The sequence below is a fragment of the Rhinolophus sinicus genome, chromosome 14 (genome assembly GCF_057876585.1).
Source record: "Rhinolophus sinicus isolate RSI-liver-muscle chromosome 14, RSI-T2T, whole genome shotgun sequence".
Lineage (NCBI taxonomy): Eukaryota > Metazoa > Chordata > Mammalia > Chiroptera > Rhinolophidae > Rhinolophus > Rhinolophus sinicus.
In genome coordinates, this window is record NC_142514.1 from 91,998,722 (window position 1) to 92,022,020 (window position 23,299).

The 23,299-nt window shown below is 45.6% G+C and overlaps 1 protein-coding gene across 3 annotated transcripts in view; it reads left to right on the forward strand.

Moving 5' to 3' along the window:
• Positions 1–3,923: 3,923 nt before the first annotated feature.
• Positions 3,924–23,299, forward strand: part of SLC22A23 (solute carrier family 22 member 23) — a 182,934-nt gene continuing 163,558 nt past the window's right edge. For 2 of the 3 annotated variants that reach the window (XR_012497347.2, XM_019752356.3), the window contains exon 1: positions 3,924–5,095. Coding sequence is in view for 2 of the 3 variants with exons in the window: in XM_019752356.3 (XP_019607915.3) it covers positions 4,433–5,095 (663 nt within the window). In the remaining variant the exon portion in view is untranslated. The remainder of the gene's footprint in view (positions 5,096–23,299) is intronic. The other variant, XM_074335281.2, reaches the window with a different exon arrangement.

A 23,299-nucleotide genomic window follows, 5' to 3' on the forward strand; every position in this document is an offset into this window, starting at 1 on the left:
AGAGGGTAAGGGGGTGGGGGGGTGGGAGATGAGGGTAAAGGGGATCAAATATATGGTGATGGAAGGAGAACTGACTCTGGGTGGTGAACACACAATGGGATTTATAGATGATGTAATACAGAATTGTACACCTGAAATCTATGTAATTTTACTAACAATTGTCACCCCAATAAATTTAAAATTAATTAATTAATTAATTGATTTAAAAATTTTATTTGAAAGAAAGAAATCAAGCTGCAGTAAGAAGAAAAAAGAAAGACACATAATAGTCCAAAATGTGACACCTATCTATAGTTCAAGTATAAATAAAAAATATGAACATACAGGTAAAACCAATGTGAAACCGCTTTGCTATGACTAGTTTTGTAATTCTAAGTTATGAACCCTGACACCAATCCCTTGGAACTAACTTTTATAGAATTATGAAGGATTTAAAATTAGATTTCGACCACATTTAGAAGCAAAATGTTTTTTCCTCCTGTTATCTCCAAGGAAATAAAATTGTTCAAGTGTATTCGTGATTAGGTTGTATCTCTTCTTTATCTTCTTGATGTTTAGGAAGTTAGAAGCTGGTAGATTATTTCCTATGCTTTCAAAAGAAGAGAGAATGGCTTGGCTTCTTAATGGAGATCAGAGAGTTCAGGATACTATCATAAATTTAGGGTCACAAACTCAGATGCTTTCTGGGGCCAGAAAGTGCTATGCATGAGGGAGGTGTGCCAGGCAAAGATGCGGGCAGCTGGAGAAAACCTGCCCCTCCACTGCATTCCAGGGAAGTATGACCCTGCAAAAATTAGGCCTCAAAACTTCTGATATGTGTTTTTAAAAATTTTAATGTTCAATCTCCTGATTTTCAAATGTTGACAAATATTTTTCTGGAAACATTGTATGTGGTCTGTGAGCTGCATTTGGACTATAAGCCAAACTGTCTGCAAGCCACTAACTGCCCACAATAACTTCATATTGGAAGCTAATCCATTAACCACAATTATTTATAATAAGAAATATAATTGTCAAGTTCATTTGAGTTCTCATTTTGGCTGATCTGAGCACTATATTTGAGAGCTTAAACAAACATGAAAAGGTTGCTTGGTAACTTAACTTAAGAATAAAAGTAAATGGAGTTATAGGATCCTAATAGATACTATTGTCGAGTGATAATAACTTGATAAGCTCATTTATTCAACAAGTACATACTGAGAGTCTTACATGTACCAGGCACTGTTTTAGGCACCAGAAATATAACTGAGTATAAGAAACCTATCTAGAGTGGGAGGTAGTCAATAAACAAGTAAAAGGAAACTAGTACTTAGTGATGACTACCATACAGAACGGTGGACTCGGGTAATGTGATAGCAGGTGCCTGATTGGCTACCCTATACTCGCCAGCGAACCTAAATACTCACCCTGGAGGCTGTCAGAGTGTCAGATTCTTCCTCTTTACTCTTTTTGATCAGTTCCCACTATGAGGTCACTTGTGGTATGTCTAAATGAATTGAAGGCCAGTTAATTTTAAATTAGTTACTTTTTAATCTTCTTGACTAGATTTGAGGATCATGTTGATCCAAGAGGGATTTAGGGAAACCTCTAATCTAACCAACAACTTAATTACAATGCCTGGGTCAGTGTTGCAGATGGCTAATTCGAAACATTTTATGTTGATTCCTTTTAGCTTGCATTTTAGAGAGTACCATTTTCCAGTGTGTTGCCAACTTCTGGGACTGTATCATTTGAGGATTTCTACCACCTTTTGGCATCAAGGACAAATAACAGCTTGGCAATGAAACTGCTCGCCAGAGCCAGGGCTTCTCCCACCTAAAAATGCACATTAACAAATATTTTTTAAAATCCTTCCCTCTGGTATTGTAATCTGTCCCTGCACATTGAAATGGAAAAACCCTGGAATGTCAAGTCAGAAGATCTGGGTTCAAAGCCAGCAATTTTGTCTGCGGTGGGCCACCTCTTTGACCCAATAGTCACCTAACTCTCACAGCCTCATCTTGAAGATGCACCTCTTGGGGGGTCCTGGGAGGACTGAATGACAGTGTCTATATGAAAGCTAACCCTGCAAAGTTAAATATTATTATTATCACTGGAATGGCCATCAAGGTCACTGGCCATGCTTGTTTTACAAGGAGTTATAACATATAATACAACAAATGGGTCCTTGTGACTGGGGGGAAAAGAGGCAGAGTCAAACACAGGTAGACCTCTTCTGAGACGGTTGTCCCCTAAAGAAGAAATAAATAACATCTTTAAAGTTATATTTAAACTCAGAAATAGAAATACAGATTTTATGTAATAGTAACAGTAGTAGTGGTGGTAATAATAAATCACTAACATTTATTGAGCACTTTCTCTGTTCCAGGCATGGAGGTAAGCACTTTGCGTTTATTATCTCTTCTAATGGGAAGAGGGGAAGGAAGAAAAAGTGAAACAAACAAATAATGTGAAGCTGGAAAGAAAAAGAAAACCCGTTACTACATAAACTGTGTGTAGTATCACACCCAAAGCTCTTTAAATACAAGCAGGTTTAGAGACCCATTTCTTGGAGGCTTGCTGTTTTCTGCGGCGCTTTGGGCCCCTTTAGGGTATGGTTATCTAATCTCCCCCCTCTCAGCCATGCAGAAACGCCCACAACCTACCCCGCCCCAAGGCCCAGCCCACTAGCAGCCTTCAGGAAGAATTTTCTCGGATGTGCCAGTATTTTACGTAGTAATCCCATGTTGCCCATAACAAAAAGGAACTTCAGGTTAAATATGTAAACAAATGATGGAAATGCGAAAGAATACATTCAGTATGCATAGCTTAGATTGTATTCTTTTGGAAAGCAAAGCATTTCTTTCACCACTACCCATTAAATAAGACTGGAAATGAATTGCTCTATCAAGACTTCCATTAATAAACTTCTCAGAATATTAAATATTTCCATGTGGGGACGCTGGGGTGAAAGGTGCCGCCCCATTTCATCTGCGCCTGGGTGCAGAAGGAAATATGCTAATACAGCCGTTTGCCGCAGGGCTGGCGTTATTTATATAGCACCGGCTGGGCAAGGTTGGCGCTGGAGCACTAGAGAGGAGGAAGGTTTGCCTTCATGTGTGCGAATATAGAGGTGTGCGGCAGTGCACTTGGCGTTCCACACGTGAATTCAAGATCGTGGCGGGGTGGGGGTGAGAGGATTACCATCACCATTCACGGTTATGTATATGTAACTTGGGTTGGCACCATATCCGTCTAGTATCATACTTGTAATAGCATTCATTTTGGGGTGGGGAAGAAATAGAGATCTGGGAGTGGGTGCTGCGGCCGGTGGTGGATTACCCGACGCTGCGGGTGACCGAGAACCTGAAAGTGGCAAATGCGCCTCCTTGACCCTACTCCACGGACACAAAAATCAACCATATCTGTACCTCGAAAAAGTGCAAGAGGGTTGCTCCCTAATGCTGGCGACCCTTGGGCTCGCGAGCTGGTATGGGGTGCCGGCAGCCGGCACCTCTGAGGCCAGCAGAAGTCATTGAGACCCGACGCACGCCGAGTGTGTGGGGGCAGTGCGCGGAGGCGGGAACCCAGACCCGAACACAACCCAGTTCACAAGCTCCCGGCGCACGCCGACTCCTCCGGGACCCCCAGTCCACCCACGCCCGCGGCTCCGCGTGCCTACTCCTCCCCCGCCCCGCCCGGCGCGGAGGTGGGAGAAGCAGGGGACCCTACGGCCAGGCGGGCCCGAGTGTCCCGTTTCCCCCGCCCCTCTCCCGTGGATTCCGCGGGCGCGTCCCAGCTGGAGGGGGCGCTCGCGCCCTGGAGCAGGGCGCAGCAGGTGCCGCGGTTACCTCCACCTCTACGGGGGGAGAGGGGGCGGGCCGGGGACAAGGAAAGAGGAGGAGGAGAGCAGGAGGAGGGAGGTCGAATTGCGGAGCCGGACAGCGCGGCCGGCTCGGCAGGCTAGCACCGGAGCTCGCGGCTTCCGGGAGGCGCCTGAGGTCGGATAAATACATCCTGGGCGCCCGGGGAGCAGCGGCCGCTGCCCGCAACGCCCGCACTGCTGTCCGCAGGGCGCTGAGCTCGCCGGCAAAGGCGCGGCGCCTGCTCCTCCTCTTCCCCCGGCGCGGAGCAGCAGAGAGCGGCGGGCTCGGCCGCCGGCGCCCGGGCCGCGGAGCGGATGAGCGGCGGCGGCTGAGGGCCCGGGCCGGCCTTTGCCTGGCCTCTGCCCGGCGCCCGAGCGGGGCCGCAGCGCCCGGGGCGCGGGGTCGGGGCCGGTGACATGGGGGCGGACTGACGCGCCTGGGGCGGCCAAGCTCTCTCTCTCGAGCCGCGGGCTCTGCTCGGCGGCGGCGGCGGCGGCGGGGGCCCGGGCCGGCGCGCTCTGCCCCGGGCGCCCGCAGGAGCCTTCGCCGCGCTCTATGCGCCTCTGCGGGCGCCGCGGGCCCGGGCCATGGCGATAGACCGGCGGCGCGAGGCGGCGGGCGGCGGGCCCGGGCGGCAGCCGCCCCTAGCCGAGGAGAACGGCTCCCTGCCGCCCGGGGACGCGGCGGCCTCGGTGCCCCTCGGGGGACGCGCGGGCTCAAGCAGCGGCGGGGAGATCCAGCCGCTGCCCGCCCCGCATCCCGCCGGCGGCGGCCCGCATTCGAGCTGCTGCTCGGCGGCGTCGGCCCCGAGCCTCCTGTTGCTGGACTACGACGGGTCGGTGCTGCCCTTCCTGGGGGGCCTGGGCGGGGGCTATCAGAAGACCCTCGTGCTGCTCACCTGGATCCCGGCGCTGTTCATCGGCTTCAGCCAGTTCTCAGACTCCTTCCTCTTGGACCAGCCGGACTTCTGGTGCCGCGAGGCCGGCAAAGGCGCCGAGCTGGCGGGGGTCACCGCCACCGGCAGATGGGGAGCCGGCGATGTGGCCAACTGGACCAGCCTCCCGATCACCCCTTTCTCCACTGCCGCCTGGGGGACCGCGGGCAACCTTAGTAACACCAGCGGCCAGGACAGAGGCGACACGCCACCCTTGCAGTCCCCTCCGGAGAAGGGGGAAAACGCCTCCAACTGCAACTGCCACGAATGGGACTATGGCATCCGCACAGGCCTCGTCCAAAACGTGGTCAGCAAGGTAAGGGCCGCGACCGCCCCGGCCCCGTGTCCTTCTCCTGAGCCCATTTCACCCCTAGGTCGCCCCCACCCTTCCCTCCGTGTAAACCGAGGTCCAAGCCCGAGGCAGCCAGGAACCAAAGTCCCTAAAGTGATGCTAGTTTGTGCGTACGTGCATCTCACATTGGCTTAATCGCCTTCTGTCCCCCCAAAGAGATGCATTTACTCGGGTGTAAAGGGAGGGTTTTTTGTTGCCTTCTGCAGTGACTGCCTCCCACCTCTAAGGGGGTATTATGGGCTTTCTTAGTTTGCACCCAAACTCCTGTCCCAGGGCACATAGGCGAAGAGCGCCCCTCCCCCTAAAGCCTGGCGCTTCCTTCTCCCACCCTTCCATCTGTCACTCTCACTAGGGCAGGGGTGGCCTGCGGAGGGTAAGACCTCTGACCTGTCACCAAGCCAGCTATGGAGGACCCACCTCATTCAAGGTCTGCTGGTGGGAGCCAGGCTCAGGGCTCTGCTCTTTTGCCTGGTTAGTCGTCCCTACGTCTCTCACAAAGAAATACCCATCCATGAGACTAGTACCCTATTCCCAGATGGTCTTTCTGGAAGACCTCAGCCATCCCCAGCTTGGTTTGGAAACAGACTAAAGCCAACTAACTTGTAGCCGGAGAAGCAAAGAGCTCTTGAAAATTTCCTTTTCCCCCTCCCCAGGCTCAGTCCTCTCCAAAGAGGGGCGTATTTGGCTTTAGACTTTGCCACCCCAGTGTTCCCTGCAATGTTTTCTCAGGACTTCAGTAAACATCACTGGAGTATAGGAAGGACGCTAAGAATGTGTTTGGTATTCTGGCACCACCACTGCTCTTACATAGCAGCTGTTTTTGTCAGAGGCATTGAGACCCTAGTCAGCTTTAGCTGAACTTCCCATTTGCTCCCTCCCAGTCCAGGGAGCCCCTCTAGTAGAGGTATTACATTGTGTGGAATGGAACAGGAATGTTTGGTGAGAGATGTGTAGCCAGTATGAAAATAGAGAATGGGCAGTGTTAGAAAATCAGTGCCCAAGACATCTATAATTTTCTGGATTTCTTAACACATAAGAGAAATTGTATACCAATTTGTCAAGCAATTTATGTCTTTTGCTCCTTCTGTGTTTTAAATTAACTTGCATTACAAAGTAAATGTAGACCTTTTCTCCTTCTGGGCAGTTTTAAATGCTTTGTTTAAATGTGAGACTGAAATTTAACAGTTTATGTCAATCAATGTGCATGTATTTTTCCCCCCAAGTGCATGTTAGTAAACAGTTGTAGTTCACGGATGTGTAATATGAAACTCTTACATCATCATAACCCTTGCTTTAATCTTGTACCAACCTGGCAAGAAATGATCTGTCTTGTGGGAACTGTCTGGATTAGCTGTTAATAGGAGAAGAACCATGCAGTTTAGTTCACCTTGACCCTCCCAACCCGTCAGGCTGGCCTTCCCAAAGGTGTCTCTGTGACTGTTTCCCAACGATGGAGGGCAATATTTTTTTTTTGTTTACCAGCATGGAAAATTAAGAACAATGACCACAATGACTATTTTAATACTCTTTGTACTTTGTGAAAGTAAGGATTTGGTAACATTTTCAAATACTTTAATCAAGCCCCTTTTTAAAGTAGAGGAAGAATAATATAGATCAAAGCAAATGTGTGTAGATGGTGTTCTGTCCTGGGGCCTGATGGGAGATGAACTTGAAAGTTGGGAGAGAGGATAGACTATTATTGTCTTGGTGGTGGGGACCCAGGAACAGCTATTCACACTTTACCATGGATGATAAGAGGAGAGAACTAAAATTGTTCTTGGAAACAGGCTATGGAGTATATTGGAAAGCTGGACAATATTTTTAAATTAGCATTTGAGAGGGTCGAAGATGGCACTAATGTGTGCGGTATGTTTTGGGGGTGCCAGATACGTCACAGTTACAGATAGCTGACAAGGCAAGACTGGAAGGAGAAGACTTTTGGACAATAGTTAGAGACACATTTTCTTGTAAGATAAAGACTCTATAGAAAGGACATATCGATTTTCACGTACAAATAAGATCTAAATAAAGGACTGTCCTTCCACAGTGTTCTGTTCCATAACAAATGTTTTAAAGAGCTTTTAAAGCACATTTTGGCATGTACTAAGGCAGACTTTCTCCTCTGCTGGCTGTGCATGTTGGATACACTATCAGGTGTACAACTGTGGAATATATACTGTGATGGGTGCTGAATTCCAGGGGTCAGGTACCTGTCAGCTTTGTTTGTAAGTAGATGCAGAAGTGGAAGGTTTGCCTTCCATCAGCAGATGAAAGTCCAGTCTGAGAAGTTGCCTTTTGTATTCTCTTCCCCAGATTCATACTATGACCTTCCTACTTGCAAATAAGCCTCATGCAATGTCTTTATCAGTCAGTAGACTTCCTTCAGCATATATATGCCCCTACAATATACACCGTATTCTACCCCTAGGTGGGGAAAGGGATACAGAAGAATTGCCAAACATATGTTATGTTATATCATATTACATTACATTATATTATAAATATGTATTACAAATACATATTATGTTATAAATTTATATATTATAACTATATATTATATTATAAACATGTTGTTAATATATATTATCTGTGTTATGTATTGCATAACCTATTATATATGCTATAATAGCACCTACATACATGAAACTGTCAAGCCAGTTAGAATCCCAGGTTATTATAGTTCAAAGGGCTCTTCAGGCTGACAAGTCTCTCTAGCCTCATGAATAAGATCCCCTACATGCATATCCCTTCCAGGATGGGAAGGCAACCCCCGTTAGGCAGGCAGCCCCCTCCATAGTTGCTCTTCGTTGCAGAGAGTCATGTTTTTGGTGACTATAACTCAGATCATCTCATGCCTATTTGTGCAATTTGTTCCTCTGAATGATTCTTTTTCCTTATACATGGTATATGTTCAGATGTTTGGGGATGCCCAAGTATCCTGGCTGTTACATCACCAGCTGCTTCAGTTGTTTACATATATGACAACATTTACCATACTGACTGCTCCACTTCTCATATGTGTCTCGTAAGCGTGGCACCCAGAACATACCTGGTAGGCCCTGTGTCTTCTAATCAGAAGAGAGGAAGAATGGACACTCTGAGTCCACAAACAAAGCCTACAGTTGATACATTAAGGCTTTTAGTAGACTTGACATGCTTCTAATTATCTTGAGATCACGGTCACCAAACCTGTATGGGATTGCACTATGTCAGGGCTTTCTCAGCCTCCCCTTGTGTGACGCAGTGCACAATATATGTTTCACCTTAATAGTTTTGGGTTACTAGATCTCTCCAATTAGGTTCCTGTTTTTATTTGTTTTTGCTTTGGTCCTTGGTATTTGTTACCTGTTCCAGAATTTTCAGTGCCTTCAAAATAACAATAATAATACCAGCTTTCTTCTGTGTGGCCCTATAAAGTTTTAACATCTATTTTTACACCTGTTTCCTTTCATTGAGAATGGTGAGTAATCCAAGGCCAGTCTTAACATTGAGTATTATCTTGGAGTTTAAATCACTTGTCACACTCTTGAGTGAGCCAGGTGTTCTGTACAGAAGCCTGGTGTTCAACTTCCTGATGACATTTATAGTTCTGTATTTTATCTCCCAGCTATGTTGAAAGATACTGTCAGTGCTTTCCTGAAAAGAAGAACCTAATACATTCCTGCAGAGTCACTAAGAGGGCAGCTCTGGGGAAACTGAGGCCAAGTGGGTCGGGAGCCCTGCTCGCCTGGCCTCCCTGTCCCACACCAGCATTCCCTGTGCAGCCCGGAGTCTCAGGTACTTCTGAGATTTTACTCAACGAGGTTAAAAAACTGCAACTCCACTGATTTTAAAATATTTCTCTTCATAACTTGCATAGTTTATTCTTCATTGTTCTGAGTGAATTCTTGTTAGTGTTTAATGCTCACCACTTCCTTGACTAATCTCTATAATGTTGCCGAAAAGTTTGTCAGTTAAATTTTCTAAGCTTCATTCCTTTTCTGTATATGAACTTTGGAATGCTTATCTATCTCTAGTCTTCTGATAATTCTTCTGTTCTTCATGAATTCTCAAAGATTGCTGGCTTTTATCCTGTAAGGACACCTGAGAGTTGTTTAAATATCCTGCAAAGTAATTTGTATTCCTTTTCTGGTACTCAAGACTTTAAGTTATTTAAAGTGACTCAGTACAATTTAATTAGGATTAAAAATAATTGCAATTTCATTGCAATAGTAATATTTTTTAAAAGAACCCACTGTTAAGTCTTTCTAGTGGTGGTTTATTTATTTCATCTAGTATATGCAACACAACAGTGAACATCTTTATGCATATCTATTTTTAGAAATTGATTTTAATAAATAATGTGTGCACGTGATACTCAAAGCAGACAGTAAAAATATTTCTTTGCCTCTTTAGAAGCAACTAAGGCTACCAGTTTCTTTTTATTTATTTTTTATTAAATTTATTGAGGTGACAATTGTTAGTAAAATTACATAGATTTCAGGTGTACGATTCTGTATTACATCATCTATAAATCCCATTGTGTGTTCATCACCCAGAGTCAGATCTCCTTCCATCACCATATATTTGATCCCCTTTACCCTCATCTCCCACCCCCCACCCCCCTTACCCTCTGGCAACCACCAAACCATTGTCTGTGTCTATGAGTTTCTGTTTCTCATTTGTTTGTCTTGTTCTTTTGTTGCTTTTGGTTTATATACCACATATCAGTGAAATCACATGGTTCTCTGCTTTTTCTGTCTGACTTATTTCGCTCAGCATTACACTCTCAAGATCCATCCATGTTGTCACAAATGTTCCTATATCATCTTTTCTTACCGCCGAATAGTATTCCATTGTGTATATATACCACAACTTCTTCATCCATTCATCTATCGAAGGACATTTTGGTGGTTTCCATGTTTTGGCCACCGTAAACAAAGCTGCAATGAACATTGGAGCACACGTGTCTTTATCTCTAAATGTTTTCAGATTTTTTGGGTAGATACCCAGGAGAGGGATGGCTGGGTCATATGGCAATTCTATTCGTAATTTTTTGAGGAACCTCCACACTGCCTTCCATAACGGCTGCACCAGTCTGCATTCCCACCAACAGTGTATGAGGGTTCATTTTTCTCCACAGCCTCTCCAACATTTGTTACTATTTGTCTTGTTGATGATAGCCATTCTGACTGGGGTGAGGTGATATCTCATTGTGGTTTTTATTTGCATTTCTCTGATGATTAGTGATGTTGAGCATTTTTTCATAGGTCTATTTGCCATTTGTATGTCCTCTTTGGAGAAATGTCTCTTCAAGTCCTCTGCCCATTTTTCAATTGGGTTGTTTGGTGCATTCTTTAGGCAGAAATTTTAGATTTGGATAGAGTTAAATGAGTTAATCTTTTCTTTAATGGTTTCTGGATTTTGTGTTAGATTCAGGGCTTCCATAACCCTGGAATATTAGGAAAAAACCCATGTTTTCTTCTAACAGTTTTATGATCTCAGTACATCTTTAATTTAGAGTTGCAGGGATCAGTTTTGCTTTTATTGAGCGATCAGGATAAATTTCTAGAAAGGGAAATAAATATTAGGTCAGATGATATAACCAGCATTTCATATAGGCTTTAACTTGCTGATAACTACGTCCTAAACTTGATTTTGTCAGTGGTCTTGACGGTCTTACTGAGGGAAAGACTGGAAGCTAAACAGTTGTTGAGCAGCTCTTTCCATCTCCTTCTCAGAGACAGCGCTCATGCCCAGGCAGTGGGTCTTACGTTCCCTTCTGAGCTACTTGCAAAACATCATTTTTTCTTTTTAATCTTCAGCATTTTTTGCAAGTCTCAATTCTTTTTGGCCATTAGCCCAAGGTAGGGTTGGATCAAAAGTTGATAATGTTTTAAAACATGTTGGATTCTCTGAATGTCAGTCTTGGTATTAGCACAAACCAGCGGTGTGCTGGATCCAGGCTGTACACTCCTCTCTGTGCAGCTGCGCATTCAGGAATGTCATGATGGTGGCTTGGAATCGGCCATGGCAGGAGCATTTACACCATGGAAGTTGGCACCACAGGGTTTTGTTTTTCTTGCAGTTATCAAGCAGTCCACTGAGCATGACCCTGAGCCACTCCTTTCCATTTTTTTTTTTTTAACCCTTTCCTTTTCTCCCTCCTTCCCTTCCTAGATAGGAGTACCAATTCTGAGCCAAGCATTGTGCTACATGTTGGGGCTAGGCAGAAACAGATAGCTCAGCTCCCATAGAGCTTATAGTCTAATGCGGGAGGCACACCTTAATAATAAAGGCACACCTTTATCATTTAACACATTAAATAATAACCTTTTAATTACAAACTGAGTTAAACATGTAGAAAGAAAAGGAAATGAAAGACTAGAACAAAGACCCTCGCCTAGACTGATTTGTCTGAGTGAAGCTGACATCCAAGATGACATCTGAGGTTTGAGTAGGAGAGAGGGGGGCAAAAGTGGGGTGTGTGTGCGCACGTGTATTTTCTAGAGAAAGGAAACAGCATCTGCAAGGGCCCTGTGGCATGCAGGAGCCTGGAATTGATAGGAGGCGGTGTAGAAGGGAACATGGAAGGGGGTGGCTTCTAAGAACATAAGCCATGAGATGAACTCAGCCAGCTGAGCGGATGTATTTGGAATGGAGTGGGACAAGGGACAGTGTGTGGGGTGAGATGAGAGCCTAGGACCAAGCCCTGTGCCTGAAATGGAGACTTGGGTTTCTGCGAGTAGGCAGAGAGGAGGGAGGAGAGCACTTAAGGGGGCAGAGGCAGCCTGAACAAAGGTTCCACAGGAAACCAGGTCTGTTTATGCTGCCGAAAGGAAAACAGCTGGCCCAAGGAGGGGTGCTGAGAAGGAGCTGTGTAAAATCGTGTGGGAGCTGCCGGTCCAGACCAGACTTTAGACATGTGGGCCTGGAACCTGTTCCCAGGGCTATTGACAGGAAACAGTACTGGCCTTTGGAGTGTTCTAGTGTTTTCAATTGCCCTCCTGCTCAAAGGGGGAGGATGCTAATTAAATTCCCACAAGGCTGAGAGACCCTGATAAACCGTGTTTCCCCGAAAATAAGACTGGGTCTTATATTAATTTTTGCTCCAAAGGACGTATTAGGGCTTATGTTCAGGGGGTGTCATCCTGACAAATCATGCTAGGGCTTATTTTCCAGTTAGGTCTTATTTTCGGGGAAACACGGTAGGAAGCCATGGGTAAATTTACTTCCATTCAACGAGCCTTACCTTTGCCAAATGCCTAGTGTAGGTAAAAGATCATCCTGGCCACAGCCAACCTGTAATTTTATCTTCTAGTCCAAAGTCCTCAGTTACAGATGAGAAGACAGGCATGGAAGGAGGAAGGATCATTCTGGTGGGTCCAAAGCCACCAGAATTAGGGTTAGAATCCAGTTCTCATCCTGCAGGTCCTTCTTGCCTCTGCCCCTGAGTGCCCCCCGCCAGGGCAGAGGGGCCAGGAAGTGCTGGCTGGGCTGCTCCTGTTCTTTGGGTTGTTCCCTCTAACTGGCATATCAGAGATGGTCTCCTGCCCGAGAATGGTTATAACTCTATGTGTTGGTTTCTGCAAGCTGAGGTGTATTTGGTTATACTACGGCTTTGTGAGGGTGGGCTTGTGCAAAGCACCTCTCTGGGCACATTTCTATAATCTCTGCTCTTTCTGTCTTCATTGCCCACTTACCTGGAATGCCCTTCCTTCCTTCCTTCCTTCCTTCCTTCCTTCCTTCCTTCCTTCCTTCCTTCCTTCCTTCCTTCCTTCAGCCAGACAGTCCCTGTTCATGCTTCAGATCAGCGGAGTCCTCATCCAGCGCTCCCAGCACCCAGCTGTGCCTTTGTCGTAGCTCTCACTGTATGGTATTCAGAATGGTGTCTGTCCATCCCCCACTGGAAGTGTGTCTTATGCGTACTGGTCTTTTACTCACAACGTCTTCACGTAAATGTCTGAGCGCACCTGAACTCAATGTTATGAAAAGAGTGGGAGTTTTTAGTTTGGCAGTTGTGGGTTCAAGCCTTGACTGTACTTATGACCTGTTAATCTTGAGAGTGGCAGGAACCTCATCAGTAAAGTGGGTCATTGCTTACCTTACCTGGAGAGCCGTCCTGAGAACAGAAGGAGAACACCAGGAGGCACCTGGGAAATCTCAGCTCCTTCTTCCTCCCTCTGTGGGCTGAGGACTGGCTGAATGAGTCATCTGAGAAATGCTTAGATGGGGAGGAGCTGACAGGCCACACCTGGAAGCTCCTTGGGAGCTCCTAGGTGTCTGTCACCTTCCCCCAGAAAATGATGACATGGGAACCAGGTGTGCCCTTAAGATAAGACACCTGAATCCAAAACCAACCTGCAGGGGTTTGTCTAAACGACCCTTTAAGGAGTTTGTTTTCAGAGCTCTAATCTGAAAACACAACAGGTCACCGGCCACTGGGCTCAGAGAGAATTCTGAGAAGGAAGGACCTTCCTGGGGGCCACAACACTGAGGATTAGAGTTCTCAGTGTGTTTAGAAATCTGGGTTAGCTGTACCAGGTGGAAAGGGATCAGAGAGAAAGTGGAATTTTAGAGAGTTGATGGTAACCTTGAGCTGTAACAGCAAGGATCAGAGAGCTTGAACTTGAGGGCCAGGGACCCCGTTCCAGAGCTGCCCTGTGCCCCCTGGAGTGTCATCCTTGCTGAGTTTTTGTGGGAGAACATTGACTTCGACCTCAGTCGTCCACAGACTTTGATCTTTAGGGATTTAGTAGTTTCCTTCTTTCATTTGTTCAACGTTTACTCAATGCTGGTCATTGTACACAGACAGACCTCGCTCCCAACAGGTGACCTAAAGACTGACAAGGCCTACATTTCTAGGAAAGGGGGGCAGTGGTTATTGATTGATTTAAGTGGATTTCCCCTAAAATAAATTGTTGCTGTAATAGAACACTGCCAGGGGACCCTCTAGGCCAGGGGTGTCCAAACTTTTTTCAACATTTTTTACCAAGGGCCATATGCAGTAAAATACACAAACAGCCGGGCCACTCACTCGAGGTGAAGTATTGCCTCACCTGGTTTATTTAAGTAAACTAAATATATTTTTGGAATTTGCTGTGGGCCAATTAACAATGGATTGCAGGCCGCAGTTGGCCCGCGGGCCGCAGTTTGGACACCCCTGCTCTAGGCCATCCATTTGCTCAAACTTCTTCTCTTCTTATGACTTGATTGCAAGTAGAGAAAATAAATTTCAAATTACATTAACAAAATAGAAAAGAAATTCATTGGAAAGATGAAGGGATGGCTCAGGAAACCTATGGTGGGATCTGAGGCCAGAAAATATAGGGAGGGGGGAATCTTTCAGGAGGTCTGCTGCCACCATTGTTCTTTCAGAAGACACATCTACTCTCACTCCCCTCCCCAGACATCAGCTTTGTCACCCCACCAAACTGGCTTTGTCTTCTTCCTTTGCTTACCTGGTCCCTGGTCCAGGAATGGCCAGCACGGAGGCCAGCATTCCTCTGTCCAACTCCAGGTTCCTGGGCGCCAATCTGATATCCAGCTCAGGCCGAGGTGAGGAAGGGCAGGTTTCAGAGCAGTGAGTCGGATCACGCAGGGCTGTGTGCGTGTGTGGTGGGGGCTCCTTCAAACAGTGTGGCAGGGAGTGATAGTACAATAACTATTCTTTTTGGGGGAGGAAGGGGTGAGGATCTTTCTGGCAATTAATCAAGAATAATTGAATATTGATGATTTGACCATAAAATGCTTTAAACAAAGTATTCTTTTTGTTCTTAAGGACTCAGCATGTAACTCACCTGGCTGCTTAAGCTGCTTAAGTTTAGTGTAGAATTGGAAATAATACCCCTTCTGAGGCTTATTTTCTAGAAATAGTTATAGATGGCCTTAGTTATTAGCCCCAGATCACCGAGGGAGCTTGGAACAGCCCTTGGGCAGTCACTGAAACAGTTTTGCAAATTACCCTCTGCCCCACACAGGGTGCGCCTCTGTTTTTCCAAACCTTTTTTCTAGTCAGGACCAGCTACATAATTTGTGGGAACCAGTGCAAAATGAAAATGCAGCGCCCATTGTTCAAAAATTATCAGGAAGATTAAGATGGTGACAGCCTAGCATTAAGCCAGATGTTGGGCCCTTTCTATCATCTTTCACAAAGCTGCTTGTCACTGCTGTGAAGCTCCAAGTCTTTCTTCCTGAATTTTTGGTATCTTTTCTGCTTCTCTACTTCTTTGTTGTCTTTTGTATCTTTTTCTAGGTTTCTTGTAGTAAAAGTGACACGTGCTTTTTACGCGCCTGTTTTTCCTAGTGAACAGCTTCACAAAGGCCTAACCAGATTTGTCTGGGATGTTTAGTTAGGTCAAGGTGCACAATAGCGTGAGGGAGCCAGGGAGCCCTCTCACAGTGAAAACACTGCTCCCGAAGCCAGACGGTCCTTATCTGAGCAGTGAAACCAACGAGCTGAGTCATAGGAATGGGTGGTAAAGAATGTTAAGTCATTAGAATGCTGGTTAAGTGTTTATCAGCCTTTTTCCTTTTTCTTTTTTTTTTTTTTTTCAGGTGAGAAGGAGGGTCAGTCCTTTATATAATTTAATTCTACTAGGTAATAGTCACACTTTGTTTCTCAGTATCATGTGAAAATAAATACAAAGGAGATGGTGCCGGCATAAAACAGCCACAAGCATCCCAGTGGTCATACTAAATTACGGATGGGTTATGCACAGCATCGTAATGTGCACTACAACGTGCTTCCTCTCAGATTAGATAAAAGCTGCTTTTTCTGTGTGTTTAAAAGATACTTTACAAATTGGGCACCCCTGATTGTTACGTACTGAGGAACTCCACTGTTCTCAAATGGATATACTTGAGCGCTTGCAGTAAACACAAATTTGTTTGTCCTACTTAAAATTATTTTTGATAAAATACACATTTAACCATTTTTAAGTGTACAGTTCAGTAGCACTAAGTACATTCACACTGTTGTGCAACCATCACCACCGTCCATTTCCAGAACTTTTTCATCTTCCCAAACTGAGACTGTGCCCGAGACACCTTAACTCCCCATTTCCTTCTCCCCCAGCCCCTGGGAACCACCATTCTACTTTCTGTCTCTATGAGTCTGACTACCCTGGGAACCTCGTATAAGTGAAATCATCCAGTATTTGTCCTTCTGTGTCTGGCTATTTCACTGAGTATAATATCCTCAAGGTTCATCCATGATGTATTCTGTGTCAGAATTTCCTTCCTTTTTAAGGTGAAACAACATTCTATTGTGTGGCTAGACCACATTTCGTTCATCCATCAGTGGACACTTGGGTTGCTTCCACCTTTCAGCTATTGGGAATGGTGCTACGGACAGAGTCTTGTCTTACTGTTTGCATCCAGCCCCTTCATCTCTCCCCTCCCCTGTCAGAGGTGATTCCTGCGGCTGCTTGTGTAGTGCCGGACCCCAGTTTTTCTCTCAGAGCATCTGCTCTAGGGCAGACCGTCTGCTGTGCCCTGAGTAGGTGACACACACAAATGGATAGAAGATCATCTCTGCCCTGGAGAAGGAGCTAATGGTATAGCCAAGACGTTTGGTCAGTGGAGGATTCCAGGCGCAGTGTGAGATGAGCTGGGACCAGGGTGTGAGTGGCAGGCGTCATCGTGTAGGGTGGGAGCTGAGGGTGTCGGGTGCAGAAGTGAGCGCGTGCAGGGAGGGCAGGTGAGAGCTGTGCTCAGGCCTGAGGAGTGCCCACCATCGGGGCGGTCAGGGATCCAGGCTGCTCTGGCACGTGAACCAGCCGAAAGGAGGGCTGGGGTTTGGGCAGCTGGGAAGGATTGAGAAAGGGCCTCCTGCTGAGGAGTTGTGAATTCTGGGAAGGGACATTGTGCCGAGTGCAGAGGAGGAGGGCCTGGGACCCAACCCCACAGGCCCATAAAGTTAGTTCCTGGGGCTTTGGTAGGCTTTTCACCCAGTGGACCATGAGGTGTATGAGGGTTGTAAACACAGAAAAGACAGACGAGACTCAGGAGGGACGTGCTCCAGCCCAGGCCTATGTCTGCCTGAGGGCTTGGTGCCTGTCACTGCTGTGTCATCAGGACACATGCAGCAGACCTCAGCCCTTCCCTCGCCAGCCCCCACATGTGGGCCCCCAAGCATACATGTTAGTTAGTCTGTTAGTTAGTCTGGACCTTCTTGAAAACCCCCTCAACAAATCCCCTCACAAATGGTGCGGGGAAGGGGCTGTTGCCCTCTCCCTCTCTGCCTGTCTGTGCTCCTGGCAAGTGCCAGCTGTGCCCAGTGTCCCCACGTCACGTAGGCCACCTAGTCTCTGTGCTCCAGACAGTGTGATGCTTGCCTTATACCAGCTCCCTCAGAACTGCTTCAGTGATTTCTGTGTGGCTTTGGCAGTGGCCTCAGTTCTCAACACTCTTCTTGTGTTGGGGGAATGCTGCTTTCTCCTGATTCTCCTATGCCTCCGTGGCTATTCCTCTTCTCCCTGTCTCCTTCATGAATCCTTTCAGCCACTCACCCCCTTAAGGTACTTCGCAGGTGTGTCAGTCAGCTGGGGCTGCCAAAACAAGTAGCACAGACTGGGGGCTTAAACAACAGATGTTTATTTTCTCACCGTTCCAAAGGCTAGAACCAAGATCAAGGTATTAGCAGGGTTGATTCCTTCTGAGGGCTCTCTCTTGGGCTTGCAGAGGGCCACCTTCTCCCTGGGTCCTCATGTGGTCTTCCCTCTGTGTATGTCTGTGTCCTACTCTTTTCTTACAAGGACACCGGTCCTCTTTCATTAGGGCCCACTCTAATGACCTCATTTTAAATGAATTACATCTGTAAAGATTATATCTTCAAATAAGGTCATATTCTGAGGTACTAGGGGTCAGGAATTCAACATATGAGGGTTTTTTTGTTTGTTGGTGTTTTGGTTTTTTGTTTGTTTGTTTGTTTTTGTTTGGTGAAGGGACACCTTCAGCCCATAACACCTGAGTTCCAGCACACACCCTGAGTATAGCAGCCCCAAATCTTTATCTGTAACCTGAATATTTCCTCGAAGCCCTAGACCTGTGTGTTTGGTTACCTGCTGACTGAGTCTCTCATCTGGCCTCTGATCTTGTCCACCCCTACCCCCTTGCCTCAGATTCCAGTGTTTTGGTCCTAAATTGTAGCTGACTAGCTCTTTTAATTTCTCTGCTTCAGTTAACTTCCTGGCTCTCCAGGGCCTTTCAGATGAGGTTAGGCCTGGTTGGCGGATGATCAAGGTCCCTGATTATCTGTACCCTGCCTGCCTCTCCCGCAGCTGTCCCTGTCATGCTTGCACAGGGACCCTGTGCTCCAGCCCCTGATCATTTCTCACATAACACTTGACCTTTGCAAATGGTATTCTTTCAGCCTAGAATCCAGCTCCCATTCCTGTCATCCTGTCACCTTTCTCAGGCCTTTCCTGACTCCCTATTCTTCCACTCTAGCCCCTGCCCCTGCTTTCCTGGCCCAGATACAGAGCTTTAGGACCTGGACATAGTGGGTGCTCAATTCACATTTCTTAAGTGGGATTGCTCTCGTCTCAGGAAGGTAAGCTGATTTAATTCTAGGATGACAATAGGAAGAAGAGGTCAGATATATAGGTCAACTCAGACTTAAAGTCAAATTTCAGTGAGCTATTGAAGACTAAGAAGAGTAATATAATTTGCCTGAAGTAGCAACTAATCAAACTTGAAATCATACTGGACTATGGAGTACATTGTCTTTACTTTAAGTCACTGTTTTTCAGAGCTTTAAGTCACGGAGCCTTTGCTTCTAATGAAAGCTCCATATTGAACTGGTCTGTCTGAATCTAGGATTGGGGACAAAAGTGGTGGTGTCTGGAGCAGTTAGAGTCACCTGGGGAACTTATGGAAATGCCTATGGGACCCTGGCATCAGTTGTTTTAAAAAGCTCTAGATGAATTCTACCAGGGGACATTTGGCAATGTCTGGAGATATTCTTGGTTGTTACAACTGGCATCTAGTGGGTAGAGACTGGGGTGCTGCTAAACATCCTACAATGCACAGGACAGTCCCCACAGCAAAGAGTGATCCAGCTCAAAATGTTGAGTGCCAAGTTTGAGAAATCTTGATCTAGGCTAATATAAAGAGTGAATTGCATTTCCTAACCATGGCCGACAGATGGCCGGGGCTCATCCCAAGGAGACCTTGGCTTCTTTTTAACCCACAGAAGGGGCGCTGATGTGCAGGCTCAGGAGCTGCACTAGGGAGGGTCACTGTGCTGAGAATTACCACTCAGCCAGGACCCCCTTGCCCTCTATGAAAAAACAGTTTGCTAAGCTCATTGATGGGATAAACTAAGTGACAGTGGGCATGTTTAATCTACCCAGAGAGCCACATTATGAAAGCTACCTTAGCATGTTTACATATAAATGAATGCTGATAATGACCTAGTCATTCGTTAAAGTAGGTCCTTTGAACCTCTGCTTAGAATAATGGTTAATGACTTCAAAAGGAAACATTTATTTGGACATAAAAGGTATTTACATTCAAAATGTCTCTAATTCAGACTAGTTTTTTCCATAATTAATTCCCATTAAGGTGGTTTGGTAGTGTTTTCAGCAGCTGGAAATGAGAAGTCCCCCATGAGACACATACTAGAAACTAGAGGCCAGAACTGAACATAAGCATTATTTACGTTTGCTGAGTAACAAACACATCAGGGTTGACCTTGGGACTGGCAGTGACCCTAAAGTGGTCTGAGTGTGACATCTCCAATGATACATGCACCTCTGCAAGTAAGGGTGCCAGGTGTTAGTCAGAGCTGCTGGCGAGGGGGCCCCTCCATTAATCAAACCGACGTCCTGACTTAGATGCTCACAGCACTGGCTGGCTGTCTCACTCATATTTCTTTTTGAGGATTTGTGCTGACATTCTTGGTGTCCCTAGTAAAGAGCTATCAAAGGCTGTACATGGTGGGACTTAGCTGAGTGTTCTGGGCTGGGTAGAGTGTCTGATCTAGTGCTCAGAAGTAACTTTCCAGCGGGAAATAAAGATGCTTTGACTACCGTGTTTCCCCAAAAATAAGACCTAACCGGAAAATAAGCCCTAGCATGCTTTTTCAGGAGGACATCCCCTGAACATAAATCCTAATGCATCTTTTGGAGCAAAAATTAATATAAGACCCAGTGTTATTTTTGGGGCAACACGGTAGTGATCATCCAGTGAGAGGAAGTGCGACTCAGGAAGGCGACACATCTTCGCAGGGGCCTAAGCACAGCCTGTGTTTTCTGGAGGTAAATTGCACATGAGTCATCAAATCTCCTGTGTTCCAGAGTAAGGTTTTTGATTATTTCATTTTAATAGAAGATTTATTTTTAATATTTTTCTGATAAGCCCCATAAGAAGCAACTTTACAAAAATGGATATCATCAAGGTTATGTTGTGTTTGGTTTAGTGTGTCTGCTGATAACACGTTTGAATTGAATTGAATTGTGGTTTAAATATAAGCTGTGGTTTCTGTACTTAATTAATTTTTCATATGCCATCTTGTTTTTCCCCATTTATAACTCTAGTGGTTTTTCGACAGATCCTTAGGTAAGTGACTAAAGGGAAGGCAAAACTACTACCTTGGTTATGACTCTCATTTCCAACAGCAACTTTTGGGAAACTGAAATGACCTTGAACAGGTGGAAGATAACCAGGGAATTTAAAGACGTGTAGTTTAATTATACTAAGAATAGGTTTTTAAATCTCCAAAGGTATTTTCCTCCATTAGTATGGCGAGGCAATGATACACAGCAATCTTTCCTTGGTGATCTGTTTGAATCTGGATAGCAAATATAGTGGCCTAATCTCATATAGTAGTTAAAAAAAATGTCCAAAAAATCTGAAAACATTTATACATAAAGACACGTGTGCTCCAATGTTCATTGCAGCTTTATTTGCAGTGGCCAAGACATGGAAATAACCAAAATGTCCTTCGATAGATGAATGGATAAAGAAGTTGTGGTATATGTACACAATGGAATACTATTCAGCGGTAAGAAAAGATGATATAGGAACATTTGTGACAACATGGATGGATCTTGAGAGTGTAATGCTGAGTGAAATAAGTCGTACAGAAAAAGCAGAGAACCATATGATTTCACTGATATGTGGTATATAAACCAAAAACAACAAAAGAACAAGACAAACAAATGAGAAACAAAAACTCATAGACACAGACAATAGTTTAGTGGTTACCAGAGGGTAAGGGGGTGGGGGGGTGGGAGATGAGGGTAAAGGGGATCAAATATATGGTGATGGAAGGAGAACTGACTCTGGGTGGTGAACACACAATGGGATTTATAGATGATGTAATACAGAATTGTATACCTGAAATCTATTTAATTTTACTAACAATTGTCACCCCAATAAATTTAAGAAAAAGATATAAACAAACAAAAAATGTATGCAGGGAAAATATGAGAAGAAAAGTCCAGAGCAGTATGTAATGTTCAAATGTTTATTGAGCAGCTGCTATGTGCAAAACGCTATGTTGGGAGCTTTAGGGGAGAAGGAGCCTAAGAGTTGTGCCTTGAAGAATGGGTAGTCCTGGTAGACAGAGATGGGCTGAAAGGGAGTATTCTGGGCAGAAGGAAGCATTGAGCAAAAGAATGGAGATGGGAAGGGCAGAGTATGAATTGTGATGGGAAGGAGTAAGAGGAATCATTTGTTTCAATTAGGGAGAATGCACATATTTTGAAGGGTTTGAAAGCTTCGGGGGATCTGTTAGGATGCTGCAAATAGCCAAAAACCTCAAATCAAACAGAATTAAAAATATACAGAAATACAAAGGAATTTTCTAGAAGTCCAGAGGTAGGATAGGCTCTAATACACAGTTCTTTCTGTCTCCCTTCTCAACCTCCTTAGCATTGGTTCATTCTAATAATGTATTAGTCTGTTCAGGCTGCCATAACAAACAGCACAGACTGTCTTAAACAACAGAATTTATTTCCTCACAGTTCTGGAGTCTGAAAGTTCGAGTTCAAGGTTTTGGCAGGGTTGGTTCCTTCTGAGGCCTCTCTCATTGGCTTATAGATGGCTGCTTTCACCCTATGTCCTCACATGATCTTCCCTCTGTGTGAGTCTGTGTCCTGATTGCCTCTTCTTATAAGGACACCAGTCATATTGGGTTGGGGCCCACCCTAATGACCTCATTTTAACTTAATCACCCCTTTAAAGGCCCTACCTCCAAATATAGTCACATTCTCGGGTACTGGGGTTAGGACTTCAACAGATGGATTTTGAGGGGACACAATTCAGCCATAACAAGCACTGAGTTCTTTGTAGTGGCAAGGTGGCTTTCCCTGATGGGGAGATGTTTGCTGCCCCTATCCTCCTATCCCCCAACTTAGAGAAAAGGGAACAACAGTCTTCTCCTTTTCCTTTGGAGTATGAGTCCTTTTACCTGAACCACTCAGGCCAAATGCCCATCCCTGACAAATACCGTTCACCAGGGGATGCCATGTGTGCATTGGAGGTGGGGTACCTTCCTCCAAGTCACGTGTGTGTGGAGGGGGGCAGACTGCAAAATCCTGGGTTCCAAGAGGAGTGAATGGGGGAGAAGAGGTGCTGTAAGTCACCAGCATAGCCCACTGCTCTCTGCAGTGAAGTCCAAACTTTCTCTGGCAGGTGATGAAGAGTGTTGAAAGCTTTTGAGCATGGTTGTGGCTATGTGTCCCAGCTGTGTCCTGGCTGCTTTAAGCAGGCCCCTGATTTTACCCTTGCAATAACCCAGCCAGGCCACACTTCTCAGTACCTGATGGGTGATGAAACAGACCAGGATGCTAAGAAACTTGGCACGGGACACACTGTTAATAATTGGTGAAATCAACGTTCTAAAATGCACCACCCCAGCTCCAAAATCTATGTCCTTTCCATAGTACCAGCTTCCACATTTTCAAAAGATGAAACAGGCTGTGGTGGAGGAGATAGGGAACAGTGCTCCGTGCGAGGAGAGAACGGAGAGGGCGTTGGAGGAGTCTGTGCCGTTGAAAAGGAAGGGCCATGTGGTGGTGGTGAAGTAAAATGGACCACATTCAACAGTGTTTCAAATGAAAGGACTGGGAAGGGCACGAAGCATCAAAGAAGTTGGAAATCGAGTGTCAGCAGGGTTGGTTCCTTGTGGAGGCTCTGAGGGAGGATCTGCTCCAGGCCTCTCTCCTGGCTGCTGGTGTT